The sequence below is a fragment of the Parasteatoda tepidariorum genome, chromosome 4 (genome assembly GCF_982258835.1).
Source record: "Parasteatoda tepidariorum strain Cologne lab strain chromosome 4, Ptep-v5.0, whole genome shotgun sequence".
Lineage (NCBI taxonomy): Eukaryota > Metazoa > Arthropoda > Arachnida > Araneae > Theridiidae > Parasteatoda > Parasteatoda tepidariorum.
In genome coordinates this window covers 41,713,374-41,740,127 of record NC_141758.1, presented here as the reverse complement: position 1 = coordinate 41,740,127, position 26,754 = coordinate 41,713,374, and the positions used below count along the sequence as shown (strand labels likewise).

At 28.3% G+C, this 26,754-nt stretch overlaps 3 protein-coding genes across 5 annotated transcripts in view; 2 read left to right on the top strand and 1 right to left on the bottom strand.

The window, feature by feature from the left end:
• LOC107456436 (uncharacterized) overlaps window positions 1–4,561 on the top strand; it is a 35,280-nt gene extending 30,719 nt beyond the window's left edge. Inside the window, exon 6 of one of the 2 annotated variants that reach the window (XM_043047030.3) lies at window positions 3,647–4,561. In XM_043047030.3, the coding sequence (XP_042902964.1) occupies window positions 3,647–4,530 (884 nt within the window). In that variant the 3' untranslated portion in view covers window positions 4,531–4,561. Of the gene's footprint in view, window positions 1–460; window positions 1,286–3,646 lie in introns of those variants that run through there. The other variant, XM_071182207.2, reaches the window with a different exon arrangement.
• A 2,313-nt stretch (window positions 4,562–6,874) lies between these two features.
• Window positions 6,875–21,096, top strand: chic (profilin chickadee). Its single transcript, XM_016074306.4, has 4 exons — window positions 6,875–7,076; window positions 13,199–13,373; window positions 16,155–16,252; window positions 20,187–21,096. The coding sequence occupies exons 1-3, from the start codon at window positions 6,951–6,953 to the stop codon at window positions 16,250–16,252; spliced, it is 399 nt and encodes a 132-aa protein (XP_015929792.1). The 5' UTR covers window positions 6,875–6,950; the 3' UTR covers window positions 20,187–21,096.
• LOC107456442 (uncharacterized) overlaps window positions 20,679–26,754 on the bottom strand; it is a 75,009-nt gene continuing 68,933 nt past the window's right edge. For both annotated transcript variants that reach the window (XM_016074304.4, XM_087160997.1), the window contains one exon: window positions 20,679–25,221. In XM_016074304.4, the coding sequence (XP_015929790.1) occupies window positions 25,127–25,221 (95 nt within the window). In that variant the 3' untranslated portion in view covers window positions 20,679–25,126. The remainder of the gene's footprint in view (window positions 25,222–26,754) is intronic.

Genomic DNA, 26,754 nt, shown 5'->3' with positions numbered 1-26,754 from the left:
ATAGAATTTTGTGCTTGATGACAATACAAAGTTCAAACGTTTCCCGGTAGCTGAAAGCATGATTTATTGCCAAAATATTGCAAAAAGAATTTATTTAAGTATAAATTATACATTTTGATCGTAATACGAGCAGTGAAAGCTTCCAAATTTCAACCGCTGCCTTATATCTGATGATAATACGACTTTCAACCATGGCGACTACAAGAAGAATTTATCGTCATTTTAATTCTGAATAGAATTTATTGTCAATTTAAATTTTTACTACTTTTCAACTTAATCGAATCTAAACTGAAGTTTTGTGCTTGATGGAAATTTTTAACTTTTTGTTTTGCACGGGTTTTTAGTTTTGTTGTTATTTGAGAGTTTAATTACTGTCAAATTTTTTTAATAAGGAAAAAAATTCATTATACTTAATGAAATCTGTAAGGTTACAAATATTATTCTTACATTGTAGTTGCAGGTTATGAATCAGCGTTGCCCTTAAATATTTCGAAAAGAAAAGGCCGACAGCTGAAAGTTGAAGAGGACATTGAAAAAGCTATTAGTGACATCGATAGAAGAAAATCGGATTCAAATTATTCCAAGGAAGGTTTCGAACTACCACAAACAACAATTGACAAATCGGATCATCCTACCATAAAGCCAACTAGCATTTACCAAAACAAGTATCTTATGAACCGTCTCAATAATTTTGAAATGAATCCTGAACTCCAACAGTACGATAAAATGAACCATCCTATACAGCCTACTTTTAAACCTCCACGTATCTTCAATCCTTATGGTGAAGAATCATTAGATGATGATGATAGCTCAACGACTAGAGTAATAGAACATTTTCAAAACAAAATACCTAGTGGACTTAAGAAACCTAAAACTTTTAACCATTTTTCTCCAATGCGATCTTTCAGTGATATTGATGAAACAACCAGCTCACATGACTACAGGCCAACCGACAGAAAGCAAAAATTTGAAGAGATAAGTGTAGGAAACTATAATGTTTCATCTGTTCGTCTGAGCGAAAGCAACGACCAAAAGAGTCCTGAAGACTCAATATCAGAATTAATTTCCGAGTGCAATAAAAATATCCAGTGTTCCATTCATGCAACGTGTTTCAATCAAGATAACCAACATCCAGGTTTCTGTAGATGTGTTGCTGGATTTCAAGGAAATGGCATATCTTGTTGGGAAGTCAAGCTGTTTTAGGAGTCATATTAGTTAGTTTAATTTTCTAAAAACTTATGCAATGCCACTGAAAACCGTTTCAAAAAATTATTTTTTAAATGAATAAAAGAAGGGATTATTAGAAATGTTTGAAAATTTATTGTGTTATATTTAACCCTGTAAGGCAGATAGAACACCGGTGTCCCTTTTGTATACATTTTTTTCTCGTGCTCTAATAACATGCAAAAATATGTTTTGGTATTTTTTAATTATTAAAAATAGTCTAATAGTTACTAAAATATCTGTTAGATTATTAGAATTATATTTGTACTAAAATATAAAATTAAAAAAAGGAGTTCTAAAATTTTTTTTCCATTCATATTCAAAAATTTATCAATAATTGATTTTGTAGATTAAAAAAATTTCAATGATAAATAACTGCTTCTTTAAGATCTAAACAACTGCAAATGAATGCAAATTTGTAAAATTCTCGCTTTTAAGTGAGCCACATTTGGAAGATTTTATCCTTTAACGCAGATAAAGACACGTTGTATTTTATACCACAAATTATTAAAATGCTAAACATAAGATTTTTCACTTATTTTGACCTAATAATAACAAAATATATGATACATATGTTTAACAAAAATTCTGCGTCTAAAAGTTAAAATAAGTTCATGAAATTAAATTTATGAACAAATGTAAATTAAAAAACATGTATGTTGTGATTTAATTCATAATTATTTTCTCTTTTATTAATGCTTTATATATCGCAGTTAACTGTATCAGCTACTATCCTGTTTAACGACTAATGGAATCTATTGTTTTATGATTTTTTTTAATGTGCAGTAACAAGAATAAATCACAAATTGGGTGCTTTTCTTGCTCAAGAGCACCCTATTCTTATCCTGGTGAGTAAAATTCCAGATTCACTTTCCAGTTCCCCATTGAGATAACAAAATGCTATTAGGTTTCTGGAAAGCTGACTCATTTTCTTTGGAGATTTATTAACTGTTGTGTAAAACTTAGGTCTACAGCCATGCTTACAAGAGTGGTATTTTTCATAAAAGGGAAAAAACTTGGTCGCTTAAGTTAGACTTAATCTAATGATGGGTTGGTGATGGAGAAACAAAAGACTAAAAAATAAATAGATACTGTTTGAAATATTATTAGTAAAAATAAAAGTTTTTTTTCTCAATATAATTTAGAAAGTTCAGATATTAAGAAAAAAAAATTAAAAAAAAGCAGTCGTGATATTTATATTTCTAATTTATATAATTACAATAGTTTAAGTGACGATGATAACTGTTTTGATGGTTAAGAGTTACAAAAAAAAATATTTGTAAAAACCAAATATACTCATTTTCCGTTACGTATTTAATACATAACGGCATTGTGGATAAACAAAAAATTTTATATGTTACAATTAATTCAATGACATTTACTATGTAAAATAAATAAAAAACATATTGTCTGAAAATTAAACTTAATAAATTTATCTTTTAAAGAATATTTATAATTCCTAATAAATTATGTAAATTGTGTTACCGAATAACAGAACATTTTTTTTTACACTTTTGTAAAATCGAAAATATTTCCTTCTCCAATGTCTCTCTGGGCTCCTCAATCTAAGTTTGAACTTCGGAATCACAAAAATTAGTTTTGTGAAAAAATTTTGGAGGTCTTTGCTTCTCAGTACAGGATCAATGATGCGAGCCAAATATAATTGTACTCTTTGATATTATGTTTAAAAATGTTCATAGGTAGCTGAACTTAAATAACAAAACTAAAATCAACTGACTAAAATCAGCAACTAAACTAACTAAAATCAGCAACTAAAGTCATGAAAAGCATGAATCTCTGATGACGATGAAATTATTCTATATAAAAGTAAATATTTACAAACGTATCATTAAAACACACAGATTTAAAATTGTGATTCTAAACTTCACTAGAACATGCAACTGATGCAGTGTGAGTTATCAATCAAAATCAAAATAGTAATGCTAAATCAGTATCCGTATTTTACTTATTAAAATTGCTTAAGTTATTCTGAACCCTGGATAACGGTACTTCTTTACTTAAAAAAAAAGAAGAAAAAAAAGGTTCTAGTGCCGTGTTATCAAATCGCAATAAAAAAAAATTTTAATTTTAATTTATACTTTTCATTAGTCGTTACAACATAATACTTTTTTAGATAAGTAAGCTATTTCATAAGTTGAGGGAAAGATTTCCTAGACCTCCAAAAGTTTAAAGAACTGAATAAATTTTTTGTGTGTGATGAAAATTATCTACAAACAAATAGTTAACATGATTATGTTTATTAAGCTTTCATTTAAGTTTTTAAATATAATAGTATTTTAAGGGTTGAAATATTAAAATTGAGTCTATGGTAAAAATTTATTATATATATTTTTTAATGAATATCGTTTTTCGTATATTTAACGACGTATTTAAAAATTATATTACTTTAATTCAATTTCAGGTTATGAATCAGCATTACTTTCAAATGTTTCTAATAGGAAAAGTCGTCATTTGGAAATTGAAGAGGGCATGAAAAATATATTTAGTGATATGGATAAAAGAAAATCGGATTCAAATTATTCAAAGGAAGGGTTTGAAATGCCTAAAATAACGATTGATAGTTCAGGTCACCTTACTCATACACCCACCAGCATTTACCAGAACAAGTACCTTATGAACCAGCTTAGTAAATTTCAAATTAATCCTGAGCTCGCAGATTACAATAAAATGAACCATCCTCCGCTAAACATTTTTAAACCTCAGCATAGTTTCAAACCTTATGGAGAAGAAATTTTAGATGATGATGAAAGTTCAACTACTAAAGTGTCAGAAAATGATCAAAGCAAAGTGCTTAGTAAACTTCAAAATCCTGAGAGTTTCAATTATTTTTCAATGAAACAATCTTTTAAAGATGCGGATGAAATTTCCACCGCACATCCAAACGAGCAAAAAACAATCGAGCAAAAACCAAACGAGCAAAAACCAAACGAGCAAACACCAAACGAGCAAAAACCAAACGAGCAAAAACCAAATGAGCAGACACCAAGCGAGCAAACACCAAACGAGCAAAAACCAAACGGCAAAAAACAAAAATCAGAAGGAGCAGATCTTGAAGATTCAAGTGCCAACAAAGCTTCTCGTCTGAGCGAAGGCAAAGAGAGAAAGAGTATTGAAGATTCAATATCAAAATTAATTTCCGAATGCAACAAAAATACCCAGTGTTCCATTCATGCAACGTGTATAAATCAGTATAGCTCAATTCCAGGATTCTGTAGATGCGATGCTGGATTTCAAGGGAATGGCGTATCGTGTTGGGAAGGCCCGACGTTTACTGATTCTGATTAAATAGAGTATTTCTTTAATGAAAAAAAAATTTACTAATACGTTATAAACCAAACAGTTTCGAATAATAAATTATGCTAGTAGGACCCTAATAAATATATTTTTAGAAATACATGAAGATGGTGTGTATTGTTTAAACTGAATACACTAAATTTTTATTTAATAATTAAAAATTACTCAGAATAATTTAGTTAATACTGCTTAAAATTTTTTTTTCCAAGAATGTCTCACTTGGTTAATTGATCAGCTTGTCTGGCAACAAGTGAATTCTTACTATATATGGGACAATCTATTCGGGATCTGATATTTTATAAGAAACAAGTGACAGATTAAGTCGTGATGGTACAGTGGTTAAGGCACTGAGGCATTGTAAAAGATGGAGGTTCTATCCAAGGTGACGGCTTAAAGCACGCTAGCATCAAATTCATGGGCACCATCTTGTCTCGGAAGTAAAGGCGGTCGGTGCGAATGCAGCATATTTCCATCATCATATGAATTGTCTCGAAATTGTTGAGTCAGTAAGCCTCCTGGCTGGGATACTGGCTATTTGGAGAGTGCTTTACTTTTATAAATTATAAATTGGCTTTTTTTGTTGCCTGTGGTCCTAGTATTCTTATTATTGCAAACCACGTAGACTATATGGAACTATAATTTGCAAGTTTTGAACCATAAATTTAATTTGAACGAATTTCAAGTAATTGATATGCTGTAACATCAGCGATGATTTAAAATTCGTTTGTAAATAATGGAATAGTCGCAGTGCTTTTAAAACTCTCAAGCTGGAAAGAATATTTTCATATCAAAAAGTTAGATTTCGTTGTAATTAACACATTGGAGATAAACTTCCTAGCGATTTTGGACGATCTGGAGTTCTAGGTTATTGGAAAACAGGCGGTGGCTCCCTAGCTCTTTTCATATGAAAGTTTGAATTGAGCCATTTAAATTAAGGATCTGCTATCTACCTTGAAATTAAATATGGCGTTTATTTTGCACTATTTCAGATGCATTATACTGAAAGTTTTTAGTCCCTCAAAGTTCACTTATTAATTATCATAGTCAAGAGCTTATTTATTAATTTTTTTCATATTCTCAAGTGACTCCAAATTTCCCACCTAAGATCGATCAGGAAAAATATCAGTGTAGAGAATATCGAGAGATGATCCACACATTCCTGCCTCTTTATTATAAATTATAAATATGCCTTCTGGTAAATGTGATAAAAATGCACATTGAGCTCATTCCCTGGTTTTTAAAATTCAGGGCGTTTGCCAGGTATTTCCTCTACCAATGCATATATAAGGTTAAAGAACCATCACCAATATTCCTCACACTGACATTTTTTCTATTATATCTTAAAGTAAAAAAATTTAAACTTCCTCCGAGTAAGGAAAAAAAACTTGAACTCGACTGTTTAAAAAAATATGAATAAATGTTATAAATATGTTAAAGATTAAAAAAAGAAATTTTACAGAATGTTATAAACTCGAAGCGTCAAAATACTTTCAAATGTATTTTATTATTAGTTGTATAATACTTTTATGTATCATATATAATATCTATATTATATTAGTTATATAATATTATGTAATATTAATTATATAAGAGTTATTATAATACTTTTAAATACATTGTTAGTTTGCTCCTAACATCTTCACGCCACTGATTGCAGCCATCTCACCCAGCTCATAACCGTTTCCAAGTGCGACGGGGATAGATGTTAGAAATGTTTTTCAGCACTCAGAACTACGTCCTATTCCCCATTACGATAATCAGGCAAACAGGGCATGTGGAATTTTTTGTTTTGTGTAAGATAAAAATAGTAATAATTTCTGAAAGAAAAACCCAGTTTTGGTTTTGGGTAGAGAAACAAAAACCGAAACAAGACGTCAAAGGCCTTTACACTTCAGGTTTAAAAAAATGTGATATTATAGCTGAATTGAACTAACTAAGTGTAGAAAAGGATCAACAATAAACATTACAAAAATAATGAAAATAATCTGTAATTTTTTAATAAAATATGGCTGTCAACAAACTGTTAACAATGGTTGTTGTTGCGGCAACGCTCGTGAGTCAGTTATCAAATTTTGATTCGCTGTGTTACTCAATTAGCTTACGAAAAATTTTATATTTTTCTATCCATTCTTGCAATTAAAATTTTGACGATAGATTTTCAAATCCGATACATAATTATTTCGATTCGATTTATTATAAAATCCAATTTATTTCTTGTTTATGCAAATCGAAACGATTTCTGTGCCCTCTGTTGGCAGTCAGCTGATAACATTTATCGGTTGCGGTTTTCACAAGTGTTCTTTCTATTTTCTAATCTGCTTCTTCCCTGTAGTTTCAGCGTTAGGGTGGTGCTACCAAAAAGCTCGTCTGTCTTGAATTATTATTGCAAGGACCTTTATTAATATATTAAAATGTCTTGGCAAGCATATGTGGATAATCAAATTTGTTCACAAGTATCCTGTAGATTAGCTGCAATAGCAGGATTACAAGACGGAGCGATATGGGCCAAATTTGAAAAAGATGCAAGCGTTATGCCGGTAAGCAGCGTGCATATATCTTTAACCCTAACTCTCAAATATAAAAGAAAAATCGAAGTGTCCCCTAATTTTTTGTGAATTTCCTCAAAAACCGTAATTCCTGTGTTAATATTAGCATTGAATCAATAATTCATCGCTGTCTTGGTTTGTAATATGAAGCCTTCCCTTTAATTGGGCGGCTTTCAGCCATTGTATGAATCATCCCTAAATTTAAATGTCTCCCTTTATCAAAACTTTAAACTGTAATGATACGCGTTTTGGTATCGTTGTCTATTAAATATTTTATTTTGTGAATTTTTAAATTTGATTGCAATATTTTTTAAAATCTTATAATTTCATTAATGTAATTGGGAAGTAGACATGTGATTATGAAGGGATATTGAATGGACCTAATATGGCCATGATTTCTGCTTATTACTTAATATTAATTTCGGTGTATTGAATTTCGCTTATTGGCGCATTTAAGTTGTCAGTACGCAAGAGCATTTCTTTGTGATAGGTTACTGACACAGGTTGAGTCATTTATCAACCTCGTGATCTGGAAGCGCTGTAAGAAGTGTCATCCTGTAATGAATATTTTAAATAGCGTTATAAGAAGTGCCAACTAAAACCGAATGTTTAGGGAGGTTTTTATATTTTTTAAGCATAGCTAAAATTTTCTGTTCGTTTTTCCGTCTGCTTTATTTTTCACTTATCAATTATTGAAATAAAGACAATGGGGGCTGCTATCAAATTCCTAAATTTTCATTGATTTTAACTGATATTAAATTTTTAAATTAGCTTATTAAAATTTGTTAAGTTTATTAGCTTTTTTGCGTATATTTTAGCTGCTTATTTTATTAAGTCCATTTAAGTTTATTAAAAAATTTCAGTAGCAATATACTGTAGGTACAATTTTACCAATTAAAATTTTCTGTATTAAGCATGTAAATGCTTGTAAAAAACTTTAAATTACTCCATAAAATTGGAATTCAAGTTGTGTGTAAAGTTCATTAAGACAAGAATGTAAGAAACATTTAATAACATATTTGCGAAAGTTTAAATTTAATGTTCCCTATTTGTCACTCTGAGATTGTCTAAACTGAGTTTTCTGTTAACCAAAATTAGTTTTTGACACAACACATAAACTGGTTTAAATCATCAAAAAATATTTTAACTTGGGATGATAGACAACTCATAATGCATGTAAAATTTTTAGTACATTTAAAATGTAGATGGCTAATGTATTTATATGTCGATCAAAATTTTTTTAGATAATTAGATATTTAAATAGAAATTTTGGTTTTGAGCAGAAAAAACAATTTTTCCTTAATATTTTTAGAGCTCATCTTAATGAATTCGATTATACATATTGAAATCATAACACTGTTTTCATATTATTGAAATGAAAATATTTTAAAATATGATTTGTATAGTTTTTAAACTCTTCATGTGAATTAAATCCAAATTATAATTTTGATGTATGAACACTTGTAGAAAAAAAATGATAAAAGCAGAAATTTTAATTAAATGATAAAGGAAACCATTCTGAGCTCTCTGTACTGTAAGTAATTTACAAGTTGACTTTAGTTTCATATTTTTTAAATTCGAGTCAAAAGTTACTAGCTAATTATTGAAGGGTTAAAGTTCATTTTATTAAAATTTAGAATGCCTATTTTTCTTTTATAGTAAAAGCAATTAAACAAGTATAAAGCTTCCTGCAAGTCTTTTGTTTGCATAAAATGGTCTATATCAAGTATATTAAACTAGGAATGTAACAAATATTATATCACTTTTTGGTATTCTGCTCTTTGTCAAAATTTGGATAAGTATTTGTACAATTATTTTTTGACAAAGCTTTTTGGGAAAATCTTCAGTTTTATTTAAGAATAATCAGAAATTGTATGTTTTATGCTATTAGAAATAGTTTTTACACATATTTGTTAAGTTCTAAAGTTTGAAATTTATCTGCTGAAAGACACAGAAATTTAGATTTAAAGCTGGATTACTTTTACTGAATCATAATTTATTTTTCCTAATTATATTCAGACAAGTCAATTGTAGTTTTTTAAACAGCACTTTATATTTTAAAAGTTTAACTTTAGTTTTAAAAAAATGAAGCAAAACAAAAAAAGTGAAGCACATTATTTTAACTAAAGTGAAGCACATTAACGAAATGTTTCTAACACTATTGCGTTTTTGACAAGGTTCTTTATTTTGATATGCCTGATCAGTGAACTAATTAAAATTTATTAAAATATGTGTTGAAATTTAGTTAATTTTCAATCACTCAATTCAAGGGTTTCATTAAATTACTATTGATATTTAATAGTTATTAGAATAAATTTACTAGTTAGTTATTTTATTACATTATAATAGCTTTAGTACATCTATTTTCTAGACTATGCAGATCAACATCAATAAAAGAACTCAAATTTCTGATTTATATAAACTGAAAAATAAACTTAAGAGTACAGAGCTTCTAAATTTTTTTTTTGATTGCTTGCTTCAGGGAAAAAAAGGAGTTAAATCAATTTTAATTTAGTCCCCTTTTAACATATTATCAATAAGATTGAGTTTCTTTTTTTCTTCAATAATTCAAAAAATTAACAGTAAATTTCAATTTTGTACATTTTTATTTATGATAAAAATTTTCTACACAAATTTGGGTTTTTGACTAACTGTCAAAACAGTTTATTACCAATAATTTACTAACATTATTGATCACTTGTAATTTTTTTGTATGTATATTTATTTATAAATACTTAATTATAATAGCTAAATTATAATAGCTAATAATTATCCAATATAATTATAATTGGGTATTTGACACTTGTTAAAAACTGTCAAGTTTTTGACATGAGTGATAAAATCATGGATTAAACTATCAATTGCCAACCTTGATTTCTAGTAGACTTTATATTCTTTTATTGTCACTTTCTTGAACAGTAAAACAGTAACACTGAACTCATGCACAAGGTTTAAATTATATTTCAAAATTAAGAATAATTTTTTTGATGATTTTTTTTAACTTTCCTCTTTATCAGTGTTTTTTTATTATGACAGCATTTTTAAAGAGCTTTTCTAATGAAGATTATTCTTTTGTGGCCAATTTTCTTAAAATATGGCAATGTGAAAATTAAGATTTTAACATTTTATCTATCCTTTAAAAATTTTGAAGATTTTTGTTTATTTCTATCTTGTATTTTCTTATTCAAAAAAGTTTTTATTGATGTTTTTATTATGATGTGGTAATTAAGAGGGTCTATATTAGACTTATCACTTTTTCTTATACTGTAATTGGAAGGCAAAAATGTTAAGCTTTAAAATTTTCCTTTAAAAATTGATCCATTTTTTTTTTTTTTTTTGCTTTTTGTATATAATCTTAATTTTTATTTAGAAGTGTTTGTTTGATAGCGTTGCATTTTTAAGAGTTTAAGGGAAATAATACAATGCAAAAAGCTGTTAAATTTTACAAAGCATTAAAATAATTGAAACTATTTGCATGTTTTATTTCTAAAAGAAAAATTTTTCAGCATTTTGATTAATCTGATAATTTATGAAATTGTGTCCCTGTAGTAATTGTCATACGTCAAGACATACAAACCTGATTTTATGAACTTTTTAAGGAGATGCTAGGCCATTGTTTACATTAATTTTTTTTTGTATAGTGAATTAAACTTTTTGTCTCCTTATTTTATCACTAAATAATATTTAGTGTAAATATGAAGTTTTATTTGTCATACCTATTTAGTTTAAACTAAGACTTAAAAATATAAGTAAATTTTAAAGAGCCTTGAGAGCCGAGAAAAGTGTCAAGATTTTTTAGACTTATACTTGTTTGTGTGTATCTTTTGGTAACAAATCTAGTGTGTAGTATAAAGAGTTGGAAAAGGGTCTACCTCAATGAATGTTTGTTGATCAATAAACTATGTTCTTGTAACGGGTAGTGTATCCTAATTCTGCGAATTACAATCCACCTATATATTGTTTTATAAGTTGCCTCCATATTTTTGAATACACCTCCTGTGGCAGAATCACTACTACATTGTCACAGAATGTTAGTTTTTATGGTAAGATTTTCCTTTTGGAAAGTAAAGTTTTGGCTCTTTCTACAAAAATTTACACACTAAATTTGAATTGCTTATTTATGTAAATAACTTTTTGATGTGCTCATTTAACGCTGACAGTATCTGAAATGCATGTAGTGTTTAGTTTGTATTTTTGGCAGTTAATATTGATTTTTCATGTGGTTTTTAGAATATCCTGATGTATTTCGGACGATACAATGAGAAATTAGAATCGCTCATTTGAGTATTTCCTTTTAAGGCAATAATTCTATGGATTTTTTTTTTTGCTGATAATGCAATTTTCAGTTTTTTAAAATCTGATTTTTTATGCAATATTTATTACAGATGTCAAATTTTGAAAAGAAACACTCATTTAAGAAACCCTAGTTTGACAAATCAGATTTGAATGATTTAGTCCTATGTGTTTTTCAATAATTAACCCCTTCTCGCTCCCATGGAATTTTCTGGCTGGAGTGTTCAGTAGTAATGCGAATAAGTAGTAATAAGAATAAAACTAATTTCTTTGGCCCGGAAAACATTTTATTTCTAAATTTGCACACCAGATGGCAGTACCAGGATAATTTGTTTATTATAAACTAGTTGTCAAAAAATTAGGCACTTTTATGACACTTTTCTTGAAGTTTAACCGAACGTTAAGAGGTTAAGCTATGGATTTCATGATTTTTATTTTTTAGTGGTTTTAAAAATGCGATAAAGAAAAGTGCATTCTCCCTCAACAAAATTAGAGAATATCGCCCATATTTAAATAAAAAAAATTATAAATTCTATTAAAAAAATAGTATTTTTGTTTTTGTAAATGCAGTGTTTTCATCACTTTAAGTTAGTAATATGCATCTTTGTTATTATTGAAAGTATCCTTTAGAAAAATATAGTGCTAGAGAGTTGGATTACAGAAAGCCTAAAAAAATTCTGCCACAGGAATTACTAGTTTGCAAATTTTTGGCATCTCTTGTTTTTTTTTTTTTTTTTCGGTAGTCTACTTATAAATCAAACATGAAGATTTCTGAAACTAAAGCATGTAAAAAAAAAATTAAATCTGGGAAATTAGTGTCTCTAAAATTACATTGTTCACTCTGGATATGATAGATTTGTTGTCCTAAAGTGCATAGTGGCCAACTGTTCTGATTTTAAAACTTAATTGTTTAGATTTTTTAGCTTTATTCCGAAAATACGATTTTAGTCAAATGCTCCGATTTTTCGGTATTCTATCACCTTTTCACTCCTTATAATGATTTTCTTGACTTGTAAGACGGCTGTAAAAGCTAGACGTAGGACATGTGAATATTGTGGTATTCGTGAAATTGTAGTATTACCAAGAACTCTAAACAGTCTGCTATTTCAAGGTTTGCAATTATAAAGGATCTACTGAACCATGTATTGTACATGAGGAATAGTTCTTGTAACAGTTTTATTTAAAATGTGGATTCCCTTGTGGTGATAATTATGGGTTCCGTTTCCTTGATTATCTGTTAATAATTATGGATAGCTTAAATCTAGCAATTGAATTATCAAGCAAATATCTTAAATCAATGTGGATGTGGTGTAGCTTTTGTGGTTATTAAGCAGGGGTCTGTCCATGCCGAATTTACTGCCGTTTAGCGGTACCTTCAGAAATTCAACCTTAGGAAAAACTAGTTTCACAAATTCACTTTTAGAAAAACGGTAGTTCCACAATACTTAAAATTTATTTTTGTATCCCTTGAGAAACAATAAATCCATATTTTTGTGTTTATTTTTTATTATAATTTTAATTTTTCACAAATTATCGCAAAATCGGTACCTCTCAGAAAAACCTAGACAGAGCCCTGTTAAGTTTGACATTCAATTCATAACTTATTTCAAATTTCTCTAAAAGTGTTGGCTGTTAGTATTTACTTGAACAAATTCTTAAAGAAAAAAACAATTGGCTATTTTCATTTATTTTAAAATTGATGTTAAAGTTTAGTCTTGATTGCAATTGTCTCACAATGATAGAGTAATTTTTAATTTATTTTGCATATAAATTGTTAGAGTGATCATGTTTAATAATTATACTGTTTTGAATGTGTCTAGGTTACACAACAAGAACTGAAAGTAATTGCTGATACTATGCGAACCAATCCTGGCTCTTTTACAGAATCTGGTATATATCTTGGAGGTGATAAATATTTCTGCTTGTCTGCTGAAAACTCATTAATTAGAGGTCGAAAAGGAAGTTCTGCGCTATGTGTTGTTGCCACTAATACCTGTAAGTAATAATAATATATTGAACTATTCCAGAGTTTTTCATTTCTGATATTAGAATTGTTTCCATTATTTTTATGAGATCAGGTTTAAGATATTTAATAGTATCCTTATTCTATAAATTTGAAGGATTTAAAAATCACTAAGTTGAGCTAGCTTTTATTTTATCATGCAAATTTCTATAAATCTGTCTTCTTGACAAATTTTAAAGGACCGAATAGTTTTAAGCGAATATAGTTTTTAGTTCTGATGATTGAATAAAATGTATGTTTATATAAATTTGTCTTGTTGAAGAAATATGAAAGAACTTAGGTTAGCAAGTGTTGAATATTGCCTGGTACTTGTTAAAAAAAAATAGAATTTTAAATCATTTTAGACTTTGTTTATTGTGGTATAGGTAATTCTTACTTTTTAATTAAGTTTTAAGAAATGATGTGGTGTTTTTATCAAATTAGGATTAAAGAACATTTGCAATTAAAATGTTTAAGAGTTTCCTCCTTTTTGTATAACATGGTTTAAAGTTTCTGTAAATTGATGTTTCTGTTTAATGATCTGAACCTTGACTAAAATTCCATGAAGCCTTTATCCTAGAAGCTAATGACTTAAGATTAATAAGTTTTTTTATTTTAATTTCAAATAATTTTTTTAAACTATTTTTTCCGTGATACGTAATTAGTTTTCTGTAGTTTTAAATATTACATTTTTGCTTATTTATTAAATTTCTAAATATTAATTTAGCTTATACTTCAGAAGTATATTCAATTTTGAATAAAATTTACTGTTATAAACAAATATTCTCGTATGTTTTTATTGTGTTAGAAAAATAATTGCTTTGTTTTGAGGTAATGCCATTAACTAATTTCATCCAATACTATACATTATAACTGATCTAACCGGGGTCTGTTTAGAAGAAATTTGGGTCCGTTAACGGACCCTTAACAAATATCTTCATAAAAACGACGGACCCTTCACAAAATATTTTAACTTAAAAACGGACCCTTCACAATGATTTTTCTTTTAGTCGGACCCTTCACAAATTTGTTTATCTTTATTATTGTTTTTTTAATCGAATGAACCCTTCAACAAGAAAGATGGATGTAAACGAATTAAGTTTTGTCTTCGACAGACTATTCTTCCCGAAATGAATATTCGGCGTTCAGCAGTATAGACTAAATACCAAATATTTGTATGTTGCATCGCTAATTTAGTAGCTGCAATTGCTGTTTATTTCTTAAAATTAAATTTTTTTTAATTATAATTTTACAGTGTTGAGCATAATTCTCGTATGTTTGTAAATTTTTTTTTTTGCAATAACGGGCCCTATTTGCACAAATTCATAAAAGCAGACCCTGGTTGAAAGAATGTGAGTAATTTTTCACAATTTCAAGAAAACCGGACCCTTCACCAAATGTCTGGACAGACCCCTGTCTAATGTAAACATTTTGTGTGCCAGATATGTTTATATGCCTAACTGTTGCTACCTTGCTTGCTTTAAGTGAAACTTCTAGTATTTGTGAACAGCATTAGTGAAATTTCTCCTTTAAACATTTAATAAATTGAAATTATTTGATGATCTAATTTGGTGATATTTATATCCTGATCTGTGACAGAATAATCTCAGTCTTGTTACCTTGCGTGCAGCGATCCACAAGAAACGAAAGAATTGCAAAAAGGACCCAACTCAGAGTATAACTAGTGGCAAACTTGCAAAATGCAGTACTCCTTATTAGATTGGTAGTTAGAATTTTTCTGGATTTTCAACTGAATTTTTATTAAACTGCACTATTACAGTTCTTCCCTTTTTAGTTAAAAACAAATTATAAGATTGTTAGCTTTTATTGAGAAATCTTTAATTATTGGAAGGAAATTTTTCAGTTTTATTAATCTGTGCCCATTTTTATGCAACATTAAAAGGAAATAGTGAAAACTGGCTTGTATTGTGCTGTGGCAATTTATGTATCTAAAATTTCTTAAAGCATGGCTTTATAGCTTTTAAATTTCTGATAGAATTGGTAAAATTTCTAAATAAATCATTTTCTCTAACTATGGTTGGCATCAAGGCCAGCCAAAGTAAAAGCAACTCGTGAAACAATTTTCCTTCCATGATCAATTTGCAAGATTTTTTTTTCCTTCTAAAAATTGCTTTATAATTTGTTGCAAAATAATAAAATTAAAGATAAGAATGAAATTAACCTCTTAGAAATGAGAACTTGAACAGTGATAGGCCATTAATTGAAGCAGAGATATGGATGGTTTTGGTCTAATGTCTCTACAGTTCTGAATGTGATACTTTACTTATTTTCTCCCATTCTTAAAAATTATTCAAAAGAACATTTTACATTGGAAATAATAGTAAATCTATTAAAATCTGTTAATTATAGAATTATTTCCTGATTACAATTTTCCTATAATTATAAAATACCTCCTAAAATAAACAAGATTTTCAGCTGTGCCTTTTTAGGTATACTCAATTTTTTAAAAAGTACTGTTTATTTCTTAAATATCTCTACCCTCGAGTCAGTCATGATGAACAACTTTTTTTTTTTAATTACCTTTTAAGGTTTAGCATTGTCCAATAGTCTTATCTGGTACTTGTACCATTAAATCTTTTATTATTTACTAATGATAAGTGATACTTTTTTATTGACTAAATAAAATAGAAATAAAATTTTAAAAAGGTATGCTAATATTGATAAAAATATTTTTTAGAACAAAAGTGACTTTTTTTTTTCAATATTTTGAAAAGTTATTCAAGTTGTATATTGAATGTGCGTATTTTCTTCAGGTCTCTTAGTTGCCGCGACTACTGATGGATTTCCACCAGGACAGCTCAATACAGTAATTGAAAAATTAGGAGATTATCTTCGAGCCAGTAACTATTAGGCAAGTATTTCACATTGTCTTAAGTTTTTCTAAAAATTTCATTTCTTCATAATGTTCGACCTTTTTAGTGTTTTGATATGTGATGTATAATATCACTGATTTATGATTCTGCCAGTACCTTGCCTGTGCTAAAGCAACTTTTTATGCATTGTAACTTGTGTGTTATAAGATTGTCGTTTTAAGTAAATCTAAGCATAATTTTTCAGTTGTCCCTAGCGTTGTATTTTCCTCAAGTTAATTGCATCTTAACATTATTTACTGTAGTGTGCAAATTCTTAAAAATTTTGTAACATTAGAGCAGATTTTTGCTCATATGTCATTAAATTACAAGACTGTCTACTACATTTTATGCTAAGTGTCTTAGAGTTTTAGACTATAATTTTTGCAATATTTTAAGAGGTTCATTGCAAGAGATGCAACTAAGTGGCATTTTATGATCCTTTAAAATCATTCACATGTAGTGGTGTGGAGAATTATTAATTTTAAGTTATATGTAAGATATTAGAAAACTAAGTTTATTTGCATTCTTGGTGCAAACCAAAATTTTGTTGAAACTGCTTCTAAAATACTTTTTTAAGCCAAAGGAAAAGTTTTACAATTTTTTTTTAATTATGCGTAGTGTAGATGTTAGTGCTTCAGTGTTTCTTTACACATGTTTAATGTAGTTGAAGTTTTCATCTTTCTATAAATGCATTTTTTTTTTTTTTTAAATTCTGAAATATTGGAATAATTTTGATTTGAAAAATTAAAATAAATTTAGCAGTGTACATGCTTCAACTGTCCTTATTAGTTCTATCTTAATTTCTGAAGCTATAGGATTTTAGAAATCCAGATTTTCAAGGTTATACTGTATTTAAAGTTAATTTCTTTAAATTTTTGTCAGTTTTTTGTAATGATGTAGTTTCAGTGTTATATTTTACCTAATTTCTTAACTAATAGTTATCAATATAGAAAGTAAAACTATAATTTACCTTTTCTGCTTAATAACTGAAGTTTTATTTTGTTATAGTTAAAAAGTATGTGCTTTTTGGATTAAAGTTACTAAATGGTACATGGTGCAGTAAAATTCCAGCAGTCTGTTATTCTGACTGTTTTGCTACTTAAAATCGCAACTAATATTAATCTTGGTGCGACTATTGATTGAATAACTTTTAAAAATATTCTATGAATTATAGTGCGGCTTTGAGGAAAACTCCTCAAGACTGAAAATCTGGGGCTGTCTGCTGCTGTGGTAGCAAATTTCTAATGGGGGTGAAATGGAGGAAAGAAGGTGTCGATTGGTTTACTCATGCCTACCTTCACTAAGATTTAGACAAAACTATTCATCCCGCACCCCTATTCAAAGTGACCTTTCCTTGTAACCATGGTACCCACCATGACTAGACAAACCTGACCTCTAACCAGTGCCTTCAAAATAATGGTAGAAGGTTCACCATTCTCTTTTTTGGGTGCTCTTACATCCTGAAGATTCAATTATATATTTGAAGTCTATAAACCTTGTTCCTTTAGTAAATTTTTTTAATTTTGAAAATGGATATTAATTGTACCATTTTTTTTTTTTTTGGATTGCATACTTGTTTCTAAGTTGAAAATTTAACCCAAGATTTACAGAGGTAAGAAAAATAAACCTGACCTTAGAATTGAAGAGCTTGCCAACTGAGTACATAAAATGTTTCCATAACTTTTATAGTGGTGTACTGAAAAGTAGTTCATCACATAGTATATCTATATGGATTTGACATTTTGAGAAGTCTTTGATACTGATGACCTTGTACACAAGTGTTAGTATTTTGCGTTGAACTTGTAGTATCTACCTGATTTGTAAACCTTGCTTTTGATTTGAGCATTTCTATTCTTTATGAAATAAACATGTCCACAAAATCTATCTTTGTTTTATCAATCAGTTGGACTGATTTGGTAGAGTTTTGTGGTTTATGAGAACCTAACTAGGTTCTATTAACTTTCAAGCCTGTTTTCCTATTCATGCTGACAAGTTTTTCTTCCGATTGTTAGGTTCCTTTGATATCATGCTAAACTCAATTATTCCTTGTGCATTATTAATATAATGGTAAACTTTCTAGCTTTAAAATTTTTTTGGGTGTTAATAAGCGTTTACTTTAAAATGTTTGTATTGTTTTGGAGATATGCTCATTTAAGTTATTTATTTTTTTGATAGCAACTAAATTTCTAGGACCATTAAAATATTTGAATTACCTGAATTCTGAACCTTTCTCTTATCTGCTAATTACTTTCAGATTTTATTATTTTTTTTAAAAATTCTTATTCAATTTATAAAGTATTTTATGAAATAAAGTACTAAAGTGTTATAAGCCCCTAATTTATTTAAATGTCCTTGAAAATTTTAAGCTGAGGCTTAAAGCTTCAAGCAATTTTTAAATTTTATTGAACTGTAAGAATAGGAAATTACTGTAAAATAGATTTAATGTTTATTTTGTATTTGGCAGCTTTTTAATTTTATGAACTTTAATTTGCTGCATTCACCTATATGTCTTCATTAAATTTATTTGCCAAATTTAATGACTTCTATAAGAACTATATAATATTTAATTATCAAATAAAATATTGAGTTTTATCTAGGAATTTAACAATGTTAACAGACAATAACTTGGACTTTTTTTGTATGTTTTAAGACTTAAATGTTAATTGTCAAATGAAAATTCCAATGCTGCTCAGATAACAATTTTTAAAATTTTATTTTGTCCCACATTTGTAAAATTTATCTGCTTCCCTGAGTTTGTCTTAGATTTTTGATTTACCAAATGAAAATAATTTAAACTAAATTTGGTCAAATAATTTTGCTTAATAGAAGCTTTCATTTTCTGAAATAGACTTTTTAGAATAGTCTTTGCTCTTGAGACTTTAAAAGTCAGTAATAACTTTTACTGTATGTTAATTTCACCTATGTTAAAACTATTAATTCTCAATCTTATTTCTGCTGCTAAGGTGAAGGCATCACTAATCTGTTAAGATAAAAAAGCAATACTTTGACTTAAAACCCTGTCTCAAAATGGTGAAAAAATGGACTTCTAATAAGACCTTGTGCTACGTTAAATTTAATACTCAATATAGTGACTGCAACTTCCTTTGTATATTAAATTTCATGCTTCCCATAAATTAAAATCAGGGTTGGGGTTTTGGACGTCCTTAACTGGTTTTGGATAGGACACGTGGTTAAAACTGTCTTAAACTGGGTAAAACTGTCCTTGCATCACAGGATGATAAAAAAGACATCTATTTTTAAAAAAAATTGTTTTTAAATATAAATATATTAGTTTAAATTGAAAATACAAAATAACTGAAATGTATTAACAGTTTTGAAGGGCATAACATCAGTTTCAGTTACTGACACTGGTAATGTACCACCACTATGCTAAAAGAATTGTACATTAATGAAATAACAGTATTCTTGAATAGTACTATAGGTAAATAACCCTGCTTATGACTAACCAAGCACTTAGTCTCTAATAGCTTAACCTGTATGGCAAGGTCCAACTTCAGTTATGTACTATTGAATGCTAGGACCAATTGAACTAGATTACTGATTAATCTTCCTTTGTTTAATGTTTAAATTGAAGAGCCGAACAATATTAATAACATACTTTTAAAAACAAATATTCTGTAGTAGATTTAATTATCAATATGTTATTAGTTCTATGTTTATTTTACCTCTTAAATATTGTTCAGATAAAATTGTGACATAATTTGAGTAAAGGGTTTTGGACGGGCGGTTTAAACCATGGATTAATCCATTCTGTCCTAAACCTTGCCAACCCTGATTAAAATGTACTGATATACATTTTGATTTTAGTTTCTTTAAGTATTTTGACTCATATATTTGAGTCTCTCTTAATTTGGAAAAAGGCTAGTTTTAATTTTTAAAAAAATATTAAAGTGATTAATTTTCTCTTGTTAGGTTGATTGCCATTCACCCCCTTCTGTGTGTGAAAGAATCTTCAACTTCTGTGAAGACTTCCAGTTTGTGGCATTGTCTGTGTTAAGAGGAGGGAATACACTTAAGGTTGTATTTTCTTCTCTTGGACCTGCAACAAGAAATCTCCACCCAAGAAATTGCTCTGGATTAAAACTCAAATTTCTAAATAATCGAAATAACTTTTTTCCAAACTTTTTGTACTTAATTCTTTTGATATATAAATACATCCTGCTTTTGCTTTATATTATTACCAGTGTACGTGAAAAAAAAGTGCTAGTCACCAACTTGCGTTCAAGTGGCCGCCATTTTTAACTGTAGTGGAGATTTAAATTTTGAATTTAATTGAAAATTTTGATGGGGGGTGAAAGCAGGTATTCTTTATATATAGTGACTTGTGCTATTGTTTTTTGAAAGTAATTAGTGTAGCATTGAAAATCATACCTGTTTAGTAACTATTTGCATTGCTAATCTATGAAAAAAAATCAATGTTCGTGTTAGTGTCTGATGCCGCATTTTTAGTTTTTTTTTTTATTTGTCATGCGTAAATCTACACTCAGTTTTGTAATTCTGCTAGTGTTTTATATATTACATTAAAAATTGTTTTGGTTTTTGAAAGATTTTAACTACAAATTTTTATTTAATGTTTGCATTGATAATTTTTTTTTTTCAAATTTTGGAGTGAAATCATTTTTTTTAAGTATTGAGATTGTTTTTTTGATTGGCTTGCAGTTTTCATTTAAGCATGTAACACATTCCATTTAATATTTACAGCTTTTTTTTTCTTAGCATGTATCAATAAATCTCAGTGGATTCTGATATTGAATATCCCAAACCTGCTTTTTGTAAAATCAATAACACCCTCTGGGTAACCGAATAAAAGATGTCATTCCAACTGATTTGCTTCATTTTTTGTAGTTACAACATACTAATCACTTTTAAGGCATTAACTTTGTATTGAAATGATGGGTGCTAAATTATTTATTTACTGCCAACTGTAATTACAAATAAGAGAATGCTATTAACCCATTAATGTCTTGCACCATTTATTTCAAATTTTATGAATTACTCAAATATGCTTGCTGTATTACAGTCTTGTTCAGAAAGTTTTACAAAGTAAAGTTCAGTTTTAGTTTCTTTGCTAGCAAACATTTTAGCTAATAGAAATGAATTTTCATTTGGTTTACAAAATTGAGGTTTGTAAACTTTTCTCAGTTTACGTTTTCTTTTTTTTTCTTATTAGTTTTTCTGTCAATTAACAACATCCAACACTGCAAAAAAAAAAAATCCAGATAGTAGTGGTTTAATGCTAATTTTTCGTTGATGCAATTTTTATTACTGATGAGAGGGTAACTTACACGTTAGCGGTTTTATCTAAATGTATGGAACTTTGAAAACTAAACTTGGAAAATATTTTAAGTATTTCTGACAATGGATGAAAGAGCTGAGATGCCTCAATTGGAAAGTTTTTCCACAGTTCCATAGAATCATGTCTAGATGAAATGAGTTTCTTCAAACTGAAAGATACTTTTCTCACTGGCATTTTTAACCTTATCTATTGAATGAGTCCATGCATATCGTAGTATTTAACACTAACTAAATCTTTATGAATTTTGAATAGTTAGCAAACTAATAAAATTTAAAATAAAACTTATGTGCTAAATTTTTATTACTCATAAAAGTAAAATATTCATAACTGATTATGCACTAAACAATATATTACTAACAAACTTTCTTCATCTTGATTTCTTATTCCAACAATATTTGGTGCAAATTGTTTCAATGTATTTTTCCATTATGTAGACAAAACTATCACTGAAAATTTAAAAATTTTTCATACTGTTTATTAATAGGTGTTTTATAATGCATATTCCTTAATCATATATTAGTTTAAATAATTTTTCACTCAATTTAATGCTCCTAATGTATATAAAAGCTGAGCTGAGGATCAAAATATTAGAATTTAAAAAAATTTAACAGTTCAACTGCAAATTTTAGAATTCAAATTGCCTACACTTAATGGAGGAAGTATACATTTTACTATTCTGTAACATTATCTGTTAAAAACTGAACGTTGGTAAATTTCATAAATTTTAAACTAATTCTTGTTCATATTGGGCACCTTTTTTTTTTCTTCCTTTCTTCCAAAATCGTGGAAATCTGTTTTAGTAAAAATACTTATCTCTGAACAAATGCAACTTTATTTTTTTTCCCTAGCTATAAAGCACTTTTTTTTTTTTTAATCAATGATTAGTATAAAAATGCTATGAATCTTAAAACTTACCCTTTCATTTCTGTTGGTGCATGTGTCTGATACAGCTGCATGTATTAAGAATAGAAGAGTTTATGATACTATGACACTAAGATTAATTTTAATTGCATTTAATATCTTATTACTCTTTCTGACTAAAATGTAACTTTCCCTTTTATCAATATTGTGATAAAAACAAAACTTTTCTTTTTGTAAAAAAGTAAACCTTGCAAAATATTTATGAGTATGGTCCCATAGTTGAAGAGCTTCAATATTTTGCAATTGTTGCATAATAGCGTTTCGCCCTCATAAAATGACAAGTTATTATTTTCAATTTATTACAATCTAATAAAGTGTTAGCATGTTTAAATTAGAACGGGGAAAAAAGCAGACTATAACTTTATTATAGAATTTTGCAATAATCTGGAAATAACAGCTATCTTCTGTTCCAGCGTCGCAGCTCAACCATAGCCAGCCTAATCCACGATTGCTGGTAGTTAAGTTGCTTACTCGTGCAGCATCGCTACTTAGTGTTGAAAAATGTAACAGGGCTTCGTGTTTGTTTTTCGTCATCATATATATTTGCCTGTTAAATAAGATTACCCCATCAAAGTAATTGTGGTTCATTACATTTTAGTTTTTTCTTTTTTTACAAATTTCTAATTTTAAAAAATTTTTTTAGTTATGAAATGATCAAAAGACTGAGCTGGGATTAACAATGATGTCATTTGAATTAATAAGACAGGTATTAATATATATTTTCTGAGTAGGTTTTTCTTTTTTAATTCTTAAGGCCCCGAGTTTATGGATAACACTTGTGACGATTGCTGGTCAGTGGCAAATTTGAAATTTTTAAGCTTAGGGAAAATAAAGCTTGTGGAGAGCAACTAGTTACAAAAACGTTGTTGATAAAAATGCCTTAATTTATTGACACTGGTTGTAACGAAGTTTTGAAAATTTTCAAATTTGTTTCAATTTTTATTTTTTAATAAATTACTGGCTTGGAAAGATTTAAATATTATATGCTTAATTATTGGGATGTTAAAAATTAAGGTACGGAATTCAAAGTATAAACCTTCAATTTCAGCAACTAATTGTATTGTCGAACATTAACCTTAAACCCAGAATTAAATGCTGCATGGATCTTAAATTTCCTTTTAATTTAATAGTAACAATGAAAAGTAGGTGCGTCATTTATAAATATTTTTTTTAATAGCTTTTTTATAAAACAAGTAATTGATTGACTGAATTACAATTCATTTAAACTTGACAGTTGTCATCTGTATTAGTTTAGAAAATATAAACTAATACGATTATTACTGTTTGACTGGAAAATTTTCAGTTCCACTTTCAAACACATCGCACAGAGATGTATTGGAGCTGAGATGATTAATTTAATTTTTTTTCATTCGTAAATGGATTGCTAAATGTGAAGTTTCGTTTTGTGTGTTGCAAAATTCTGTTCTCGATTGTTATGTAAAATTCGGCCACTAATATTTTTTTTTTTAATTTTGCTACTTTTTTAATAATTAAAGTTCAATCTGTAATTTTGAAATTTGTGCTTTTGTATAATAAAAACTTGAATTAGTAAGTTTATATTCTTTTATAAGTGATTTTTTTCTCACCTCGATCAGTCTATGTTTATTTGCGGCTTGATAAAATTTTACACATTTATATAGAAAAAAAAAGTATCAAATTTAAATGTTTTTAATTTTTACTGCGTAAATTCAATCTCCTTTAAAAATCCGTGTTGATTTTGCAGCTCCTAGAATTTAATTTTATAATTTGAAAATTTTGGTGTTACTAGCTTTAAATAGCATGGGTTCGTACATAGACTGAGTGTTTCGTAATGATTGCTCATAATATATCCATATACATTTAGAATCCTTGTCAAAAATGAAATCGATATAGCACACCTGTTAGGGTTCTTAAATTATTATATCGACGAGGAAAAATAATTAAAACAAATCGATTGAAATCTGTTGTATCGCTAATGATGTGGACGATAGGTTTGATTTTCGTATTCTGCTACAACTCTGGAATTGTTTAAGCTAATTAAAACATATTTTGCTTCCATCGAAACCAGTTTGATTGCCCGAAGAAACTTGAAGGTGTTTTTAATCACTTTTTAACGGCTCCCTGTTTCCTCTGGCAATAAAAGAAGTTTTGATGTTTTCCGTCTCGTCCTTCTCAATTGTGATTCCTTAGATTTTGTTAGAATTTTTTTTTTCCTCACTTTTTTATTTTATTTTTCGAACCCTAACATGTATTTTTTTTCATTTTTAATAAGAACTGTAAATATATGTAACAAAGGTGGTAATTACGTAACTCGTGCTTTCTCGGTACAAAATTCCGTTTTTTGCAACCTAAAATTCTGCATCAAATCAAAATCTTATGACCACTTAACAGTTAATTTTCATTGATTTCACTTCATACAGTACTTAAATAACTCCCCAATATATTCATATAAGCTTGCCATTTTAAGCATAACATCTAATTTTTCTCTAGCACTTAAATTATTTAAATAATTCTGAACAGAAATAGTGATACCTAGTTATCTTAGGTATTAATTTACTTAGTAGTGACACACTTTCATAAAAGTTAGGAATGGCAGTATTTTAGGTTTTTCATTGTTGGTTGCCTTTCGGATATTGCTTGTAGATGCAAAAGATCACTAAGTGGCAAGAATTCCATCAGGAGAAGGTTTACGTTTCTCTAATACCTGAGAGAGCTCATCAATCACAGCTTGCGGCATATGAAAGGCGGTTTCTGTAAATAAAGAGAATAATGCTGGTTATTTAAACATACTATGTATTAGGTTGAACAGTGCGAAAAAAGAAAATATCTTTTGATTTAGTTATTAGATTTTCACGTTCTTGGGTTAAATCTTAATTGTAACGAATATTCGACCACTACTTTTCTGTTCTTTTGCCGAATATTCGACGAAGTATTATTTGAAAAATTAATTTTCTGCGAAGTGTTTTCGGGGGAAAGTTTAAAAGATTTAATAATGAAAAGTCTAAAATAGTATTTTTTACTATTCATTTTTAAAAATTGTTTTTACACATATTTGTTAAGTGCTGAAGCTTGTTAACTTATATTCTCAAAGACTCATGGAAAAGCAATTCGGTGCATCCCTAATTTTAATTGTTCGTGGGTTTGACCTTATACAGGGGTCTGTCCAGACATTTTGTGAAAGGTCCGTTTTTCGTGAAATTGTGAAAAAATTACTCACATTCTTTCAACCAGGGTCCGCTTTTATGAATTTGTGAAAATAGGGTCCGTTATTGCAAAAAAAAACTTTTTCAAGGAGTTTTTAAATTGTAAAGATATACAAGATTATGCTCTGCACTGTAAAATTATAATAAAAAAATTTAAATTTTTAAAAATAAACAGCAATTGCTGCTTCTTAATTAGAGATGCAACATACAAATATTTGGTATTTAGCCTATACTGCTGAACGCAGAATATTCATTTCGGACGAATAATGGAAGAATCGTCTGCCGAAGACAAAACTTAATTCGTTTACATCCATCTTTCTTGTTATCTGCCCTGGAAAAGGTTTATTCGATTAACAAAATAATAATGAAGATAAACAAATTTGTGAAGGGTCCGATTATAAGAAAAATCATTTTGTGAAGGGTCCGTTTTTAAGTTAAAATATTTTGTGAAGGGTCCGTTTTTATGAAAAGATATTTTGTGAAGGGTCCGTTAACGGACCCAAATTTCTTCTATACAGACCCCTGCCTTATATGCTAATTAATAAGTGCAGACGATATTTTAAGTTACGAAATGAGACACAAAATCGTACTTTCTTTAAATAATTTTTTTTCCCACGGATTCGGATTACTGACTTTCAAAATATGGTCCCAATCCCAATAGTTTGGTCGCCTTTATGTTAATTTGACTTTTTGCTTATTTCGCCGTATCTCGAGAACTTTTTAAGCGAATTGAAATTTTTTTTACACACAATTGTAAAATTCGTTTAGCCAAAGATAATTAGATGCAAAAAAATAACCTTTCGTAAATATTTTTTATGGAATAATAGTAAAAAAAAATGTTTCAATTGTAAGGTATACAATTTTTTACATTTTAAAGAATTTAATTTTTCATGGCAAATTACATAATTCTAACATAGTCGTCCTGAGAAATCGAATTTTAAGTATCTAATTTTTTTTTTAAAAAATTCAAATTTTCTGGGAACTATTATATCGATTTCGCTCAAATGTTGTATCTTGCCATGAAGAATTACATTCTTTAAAATTATGTAAAATTTTTCTACAGGACTGTAGGGGTAGCTGT

What these genes read in the sequence shown, in the direction of transcription:
- chic (XM_016074306.4), top strand. Translation starts at nt 6,951, where the DNA reads ATGTCTTGGCAAGCATATGTGGATAATCAAATTTGTTCACAAGTATCC. An exon ending in AAGATGCAAGCGTTATGCCG is followed by an intron (nt 7,077 to 13,198) that starts GTAAGCAGCGTG and finishes GAATGTGTCTAG; the next exon opens with GTTACACAACAAGAACTGAA. An exon ending in TGTTGTTGCCACTAATACCT is followed by an intron (nt 13,374 to 16,154) that starts GTAAGTAATAAT and finishes TATTTTCTTCAG; the next exon opens with GTCTCTTAGTTGCCGCGACT.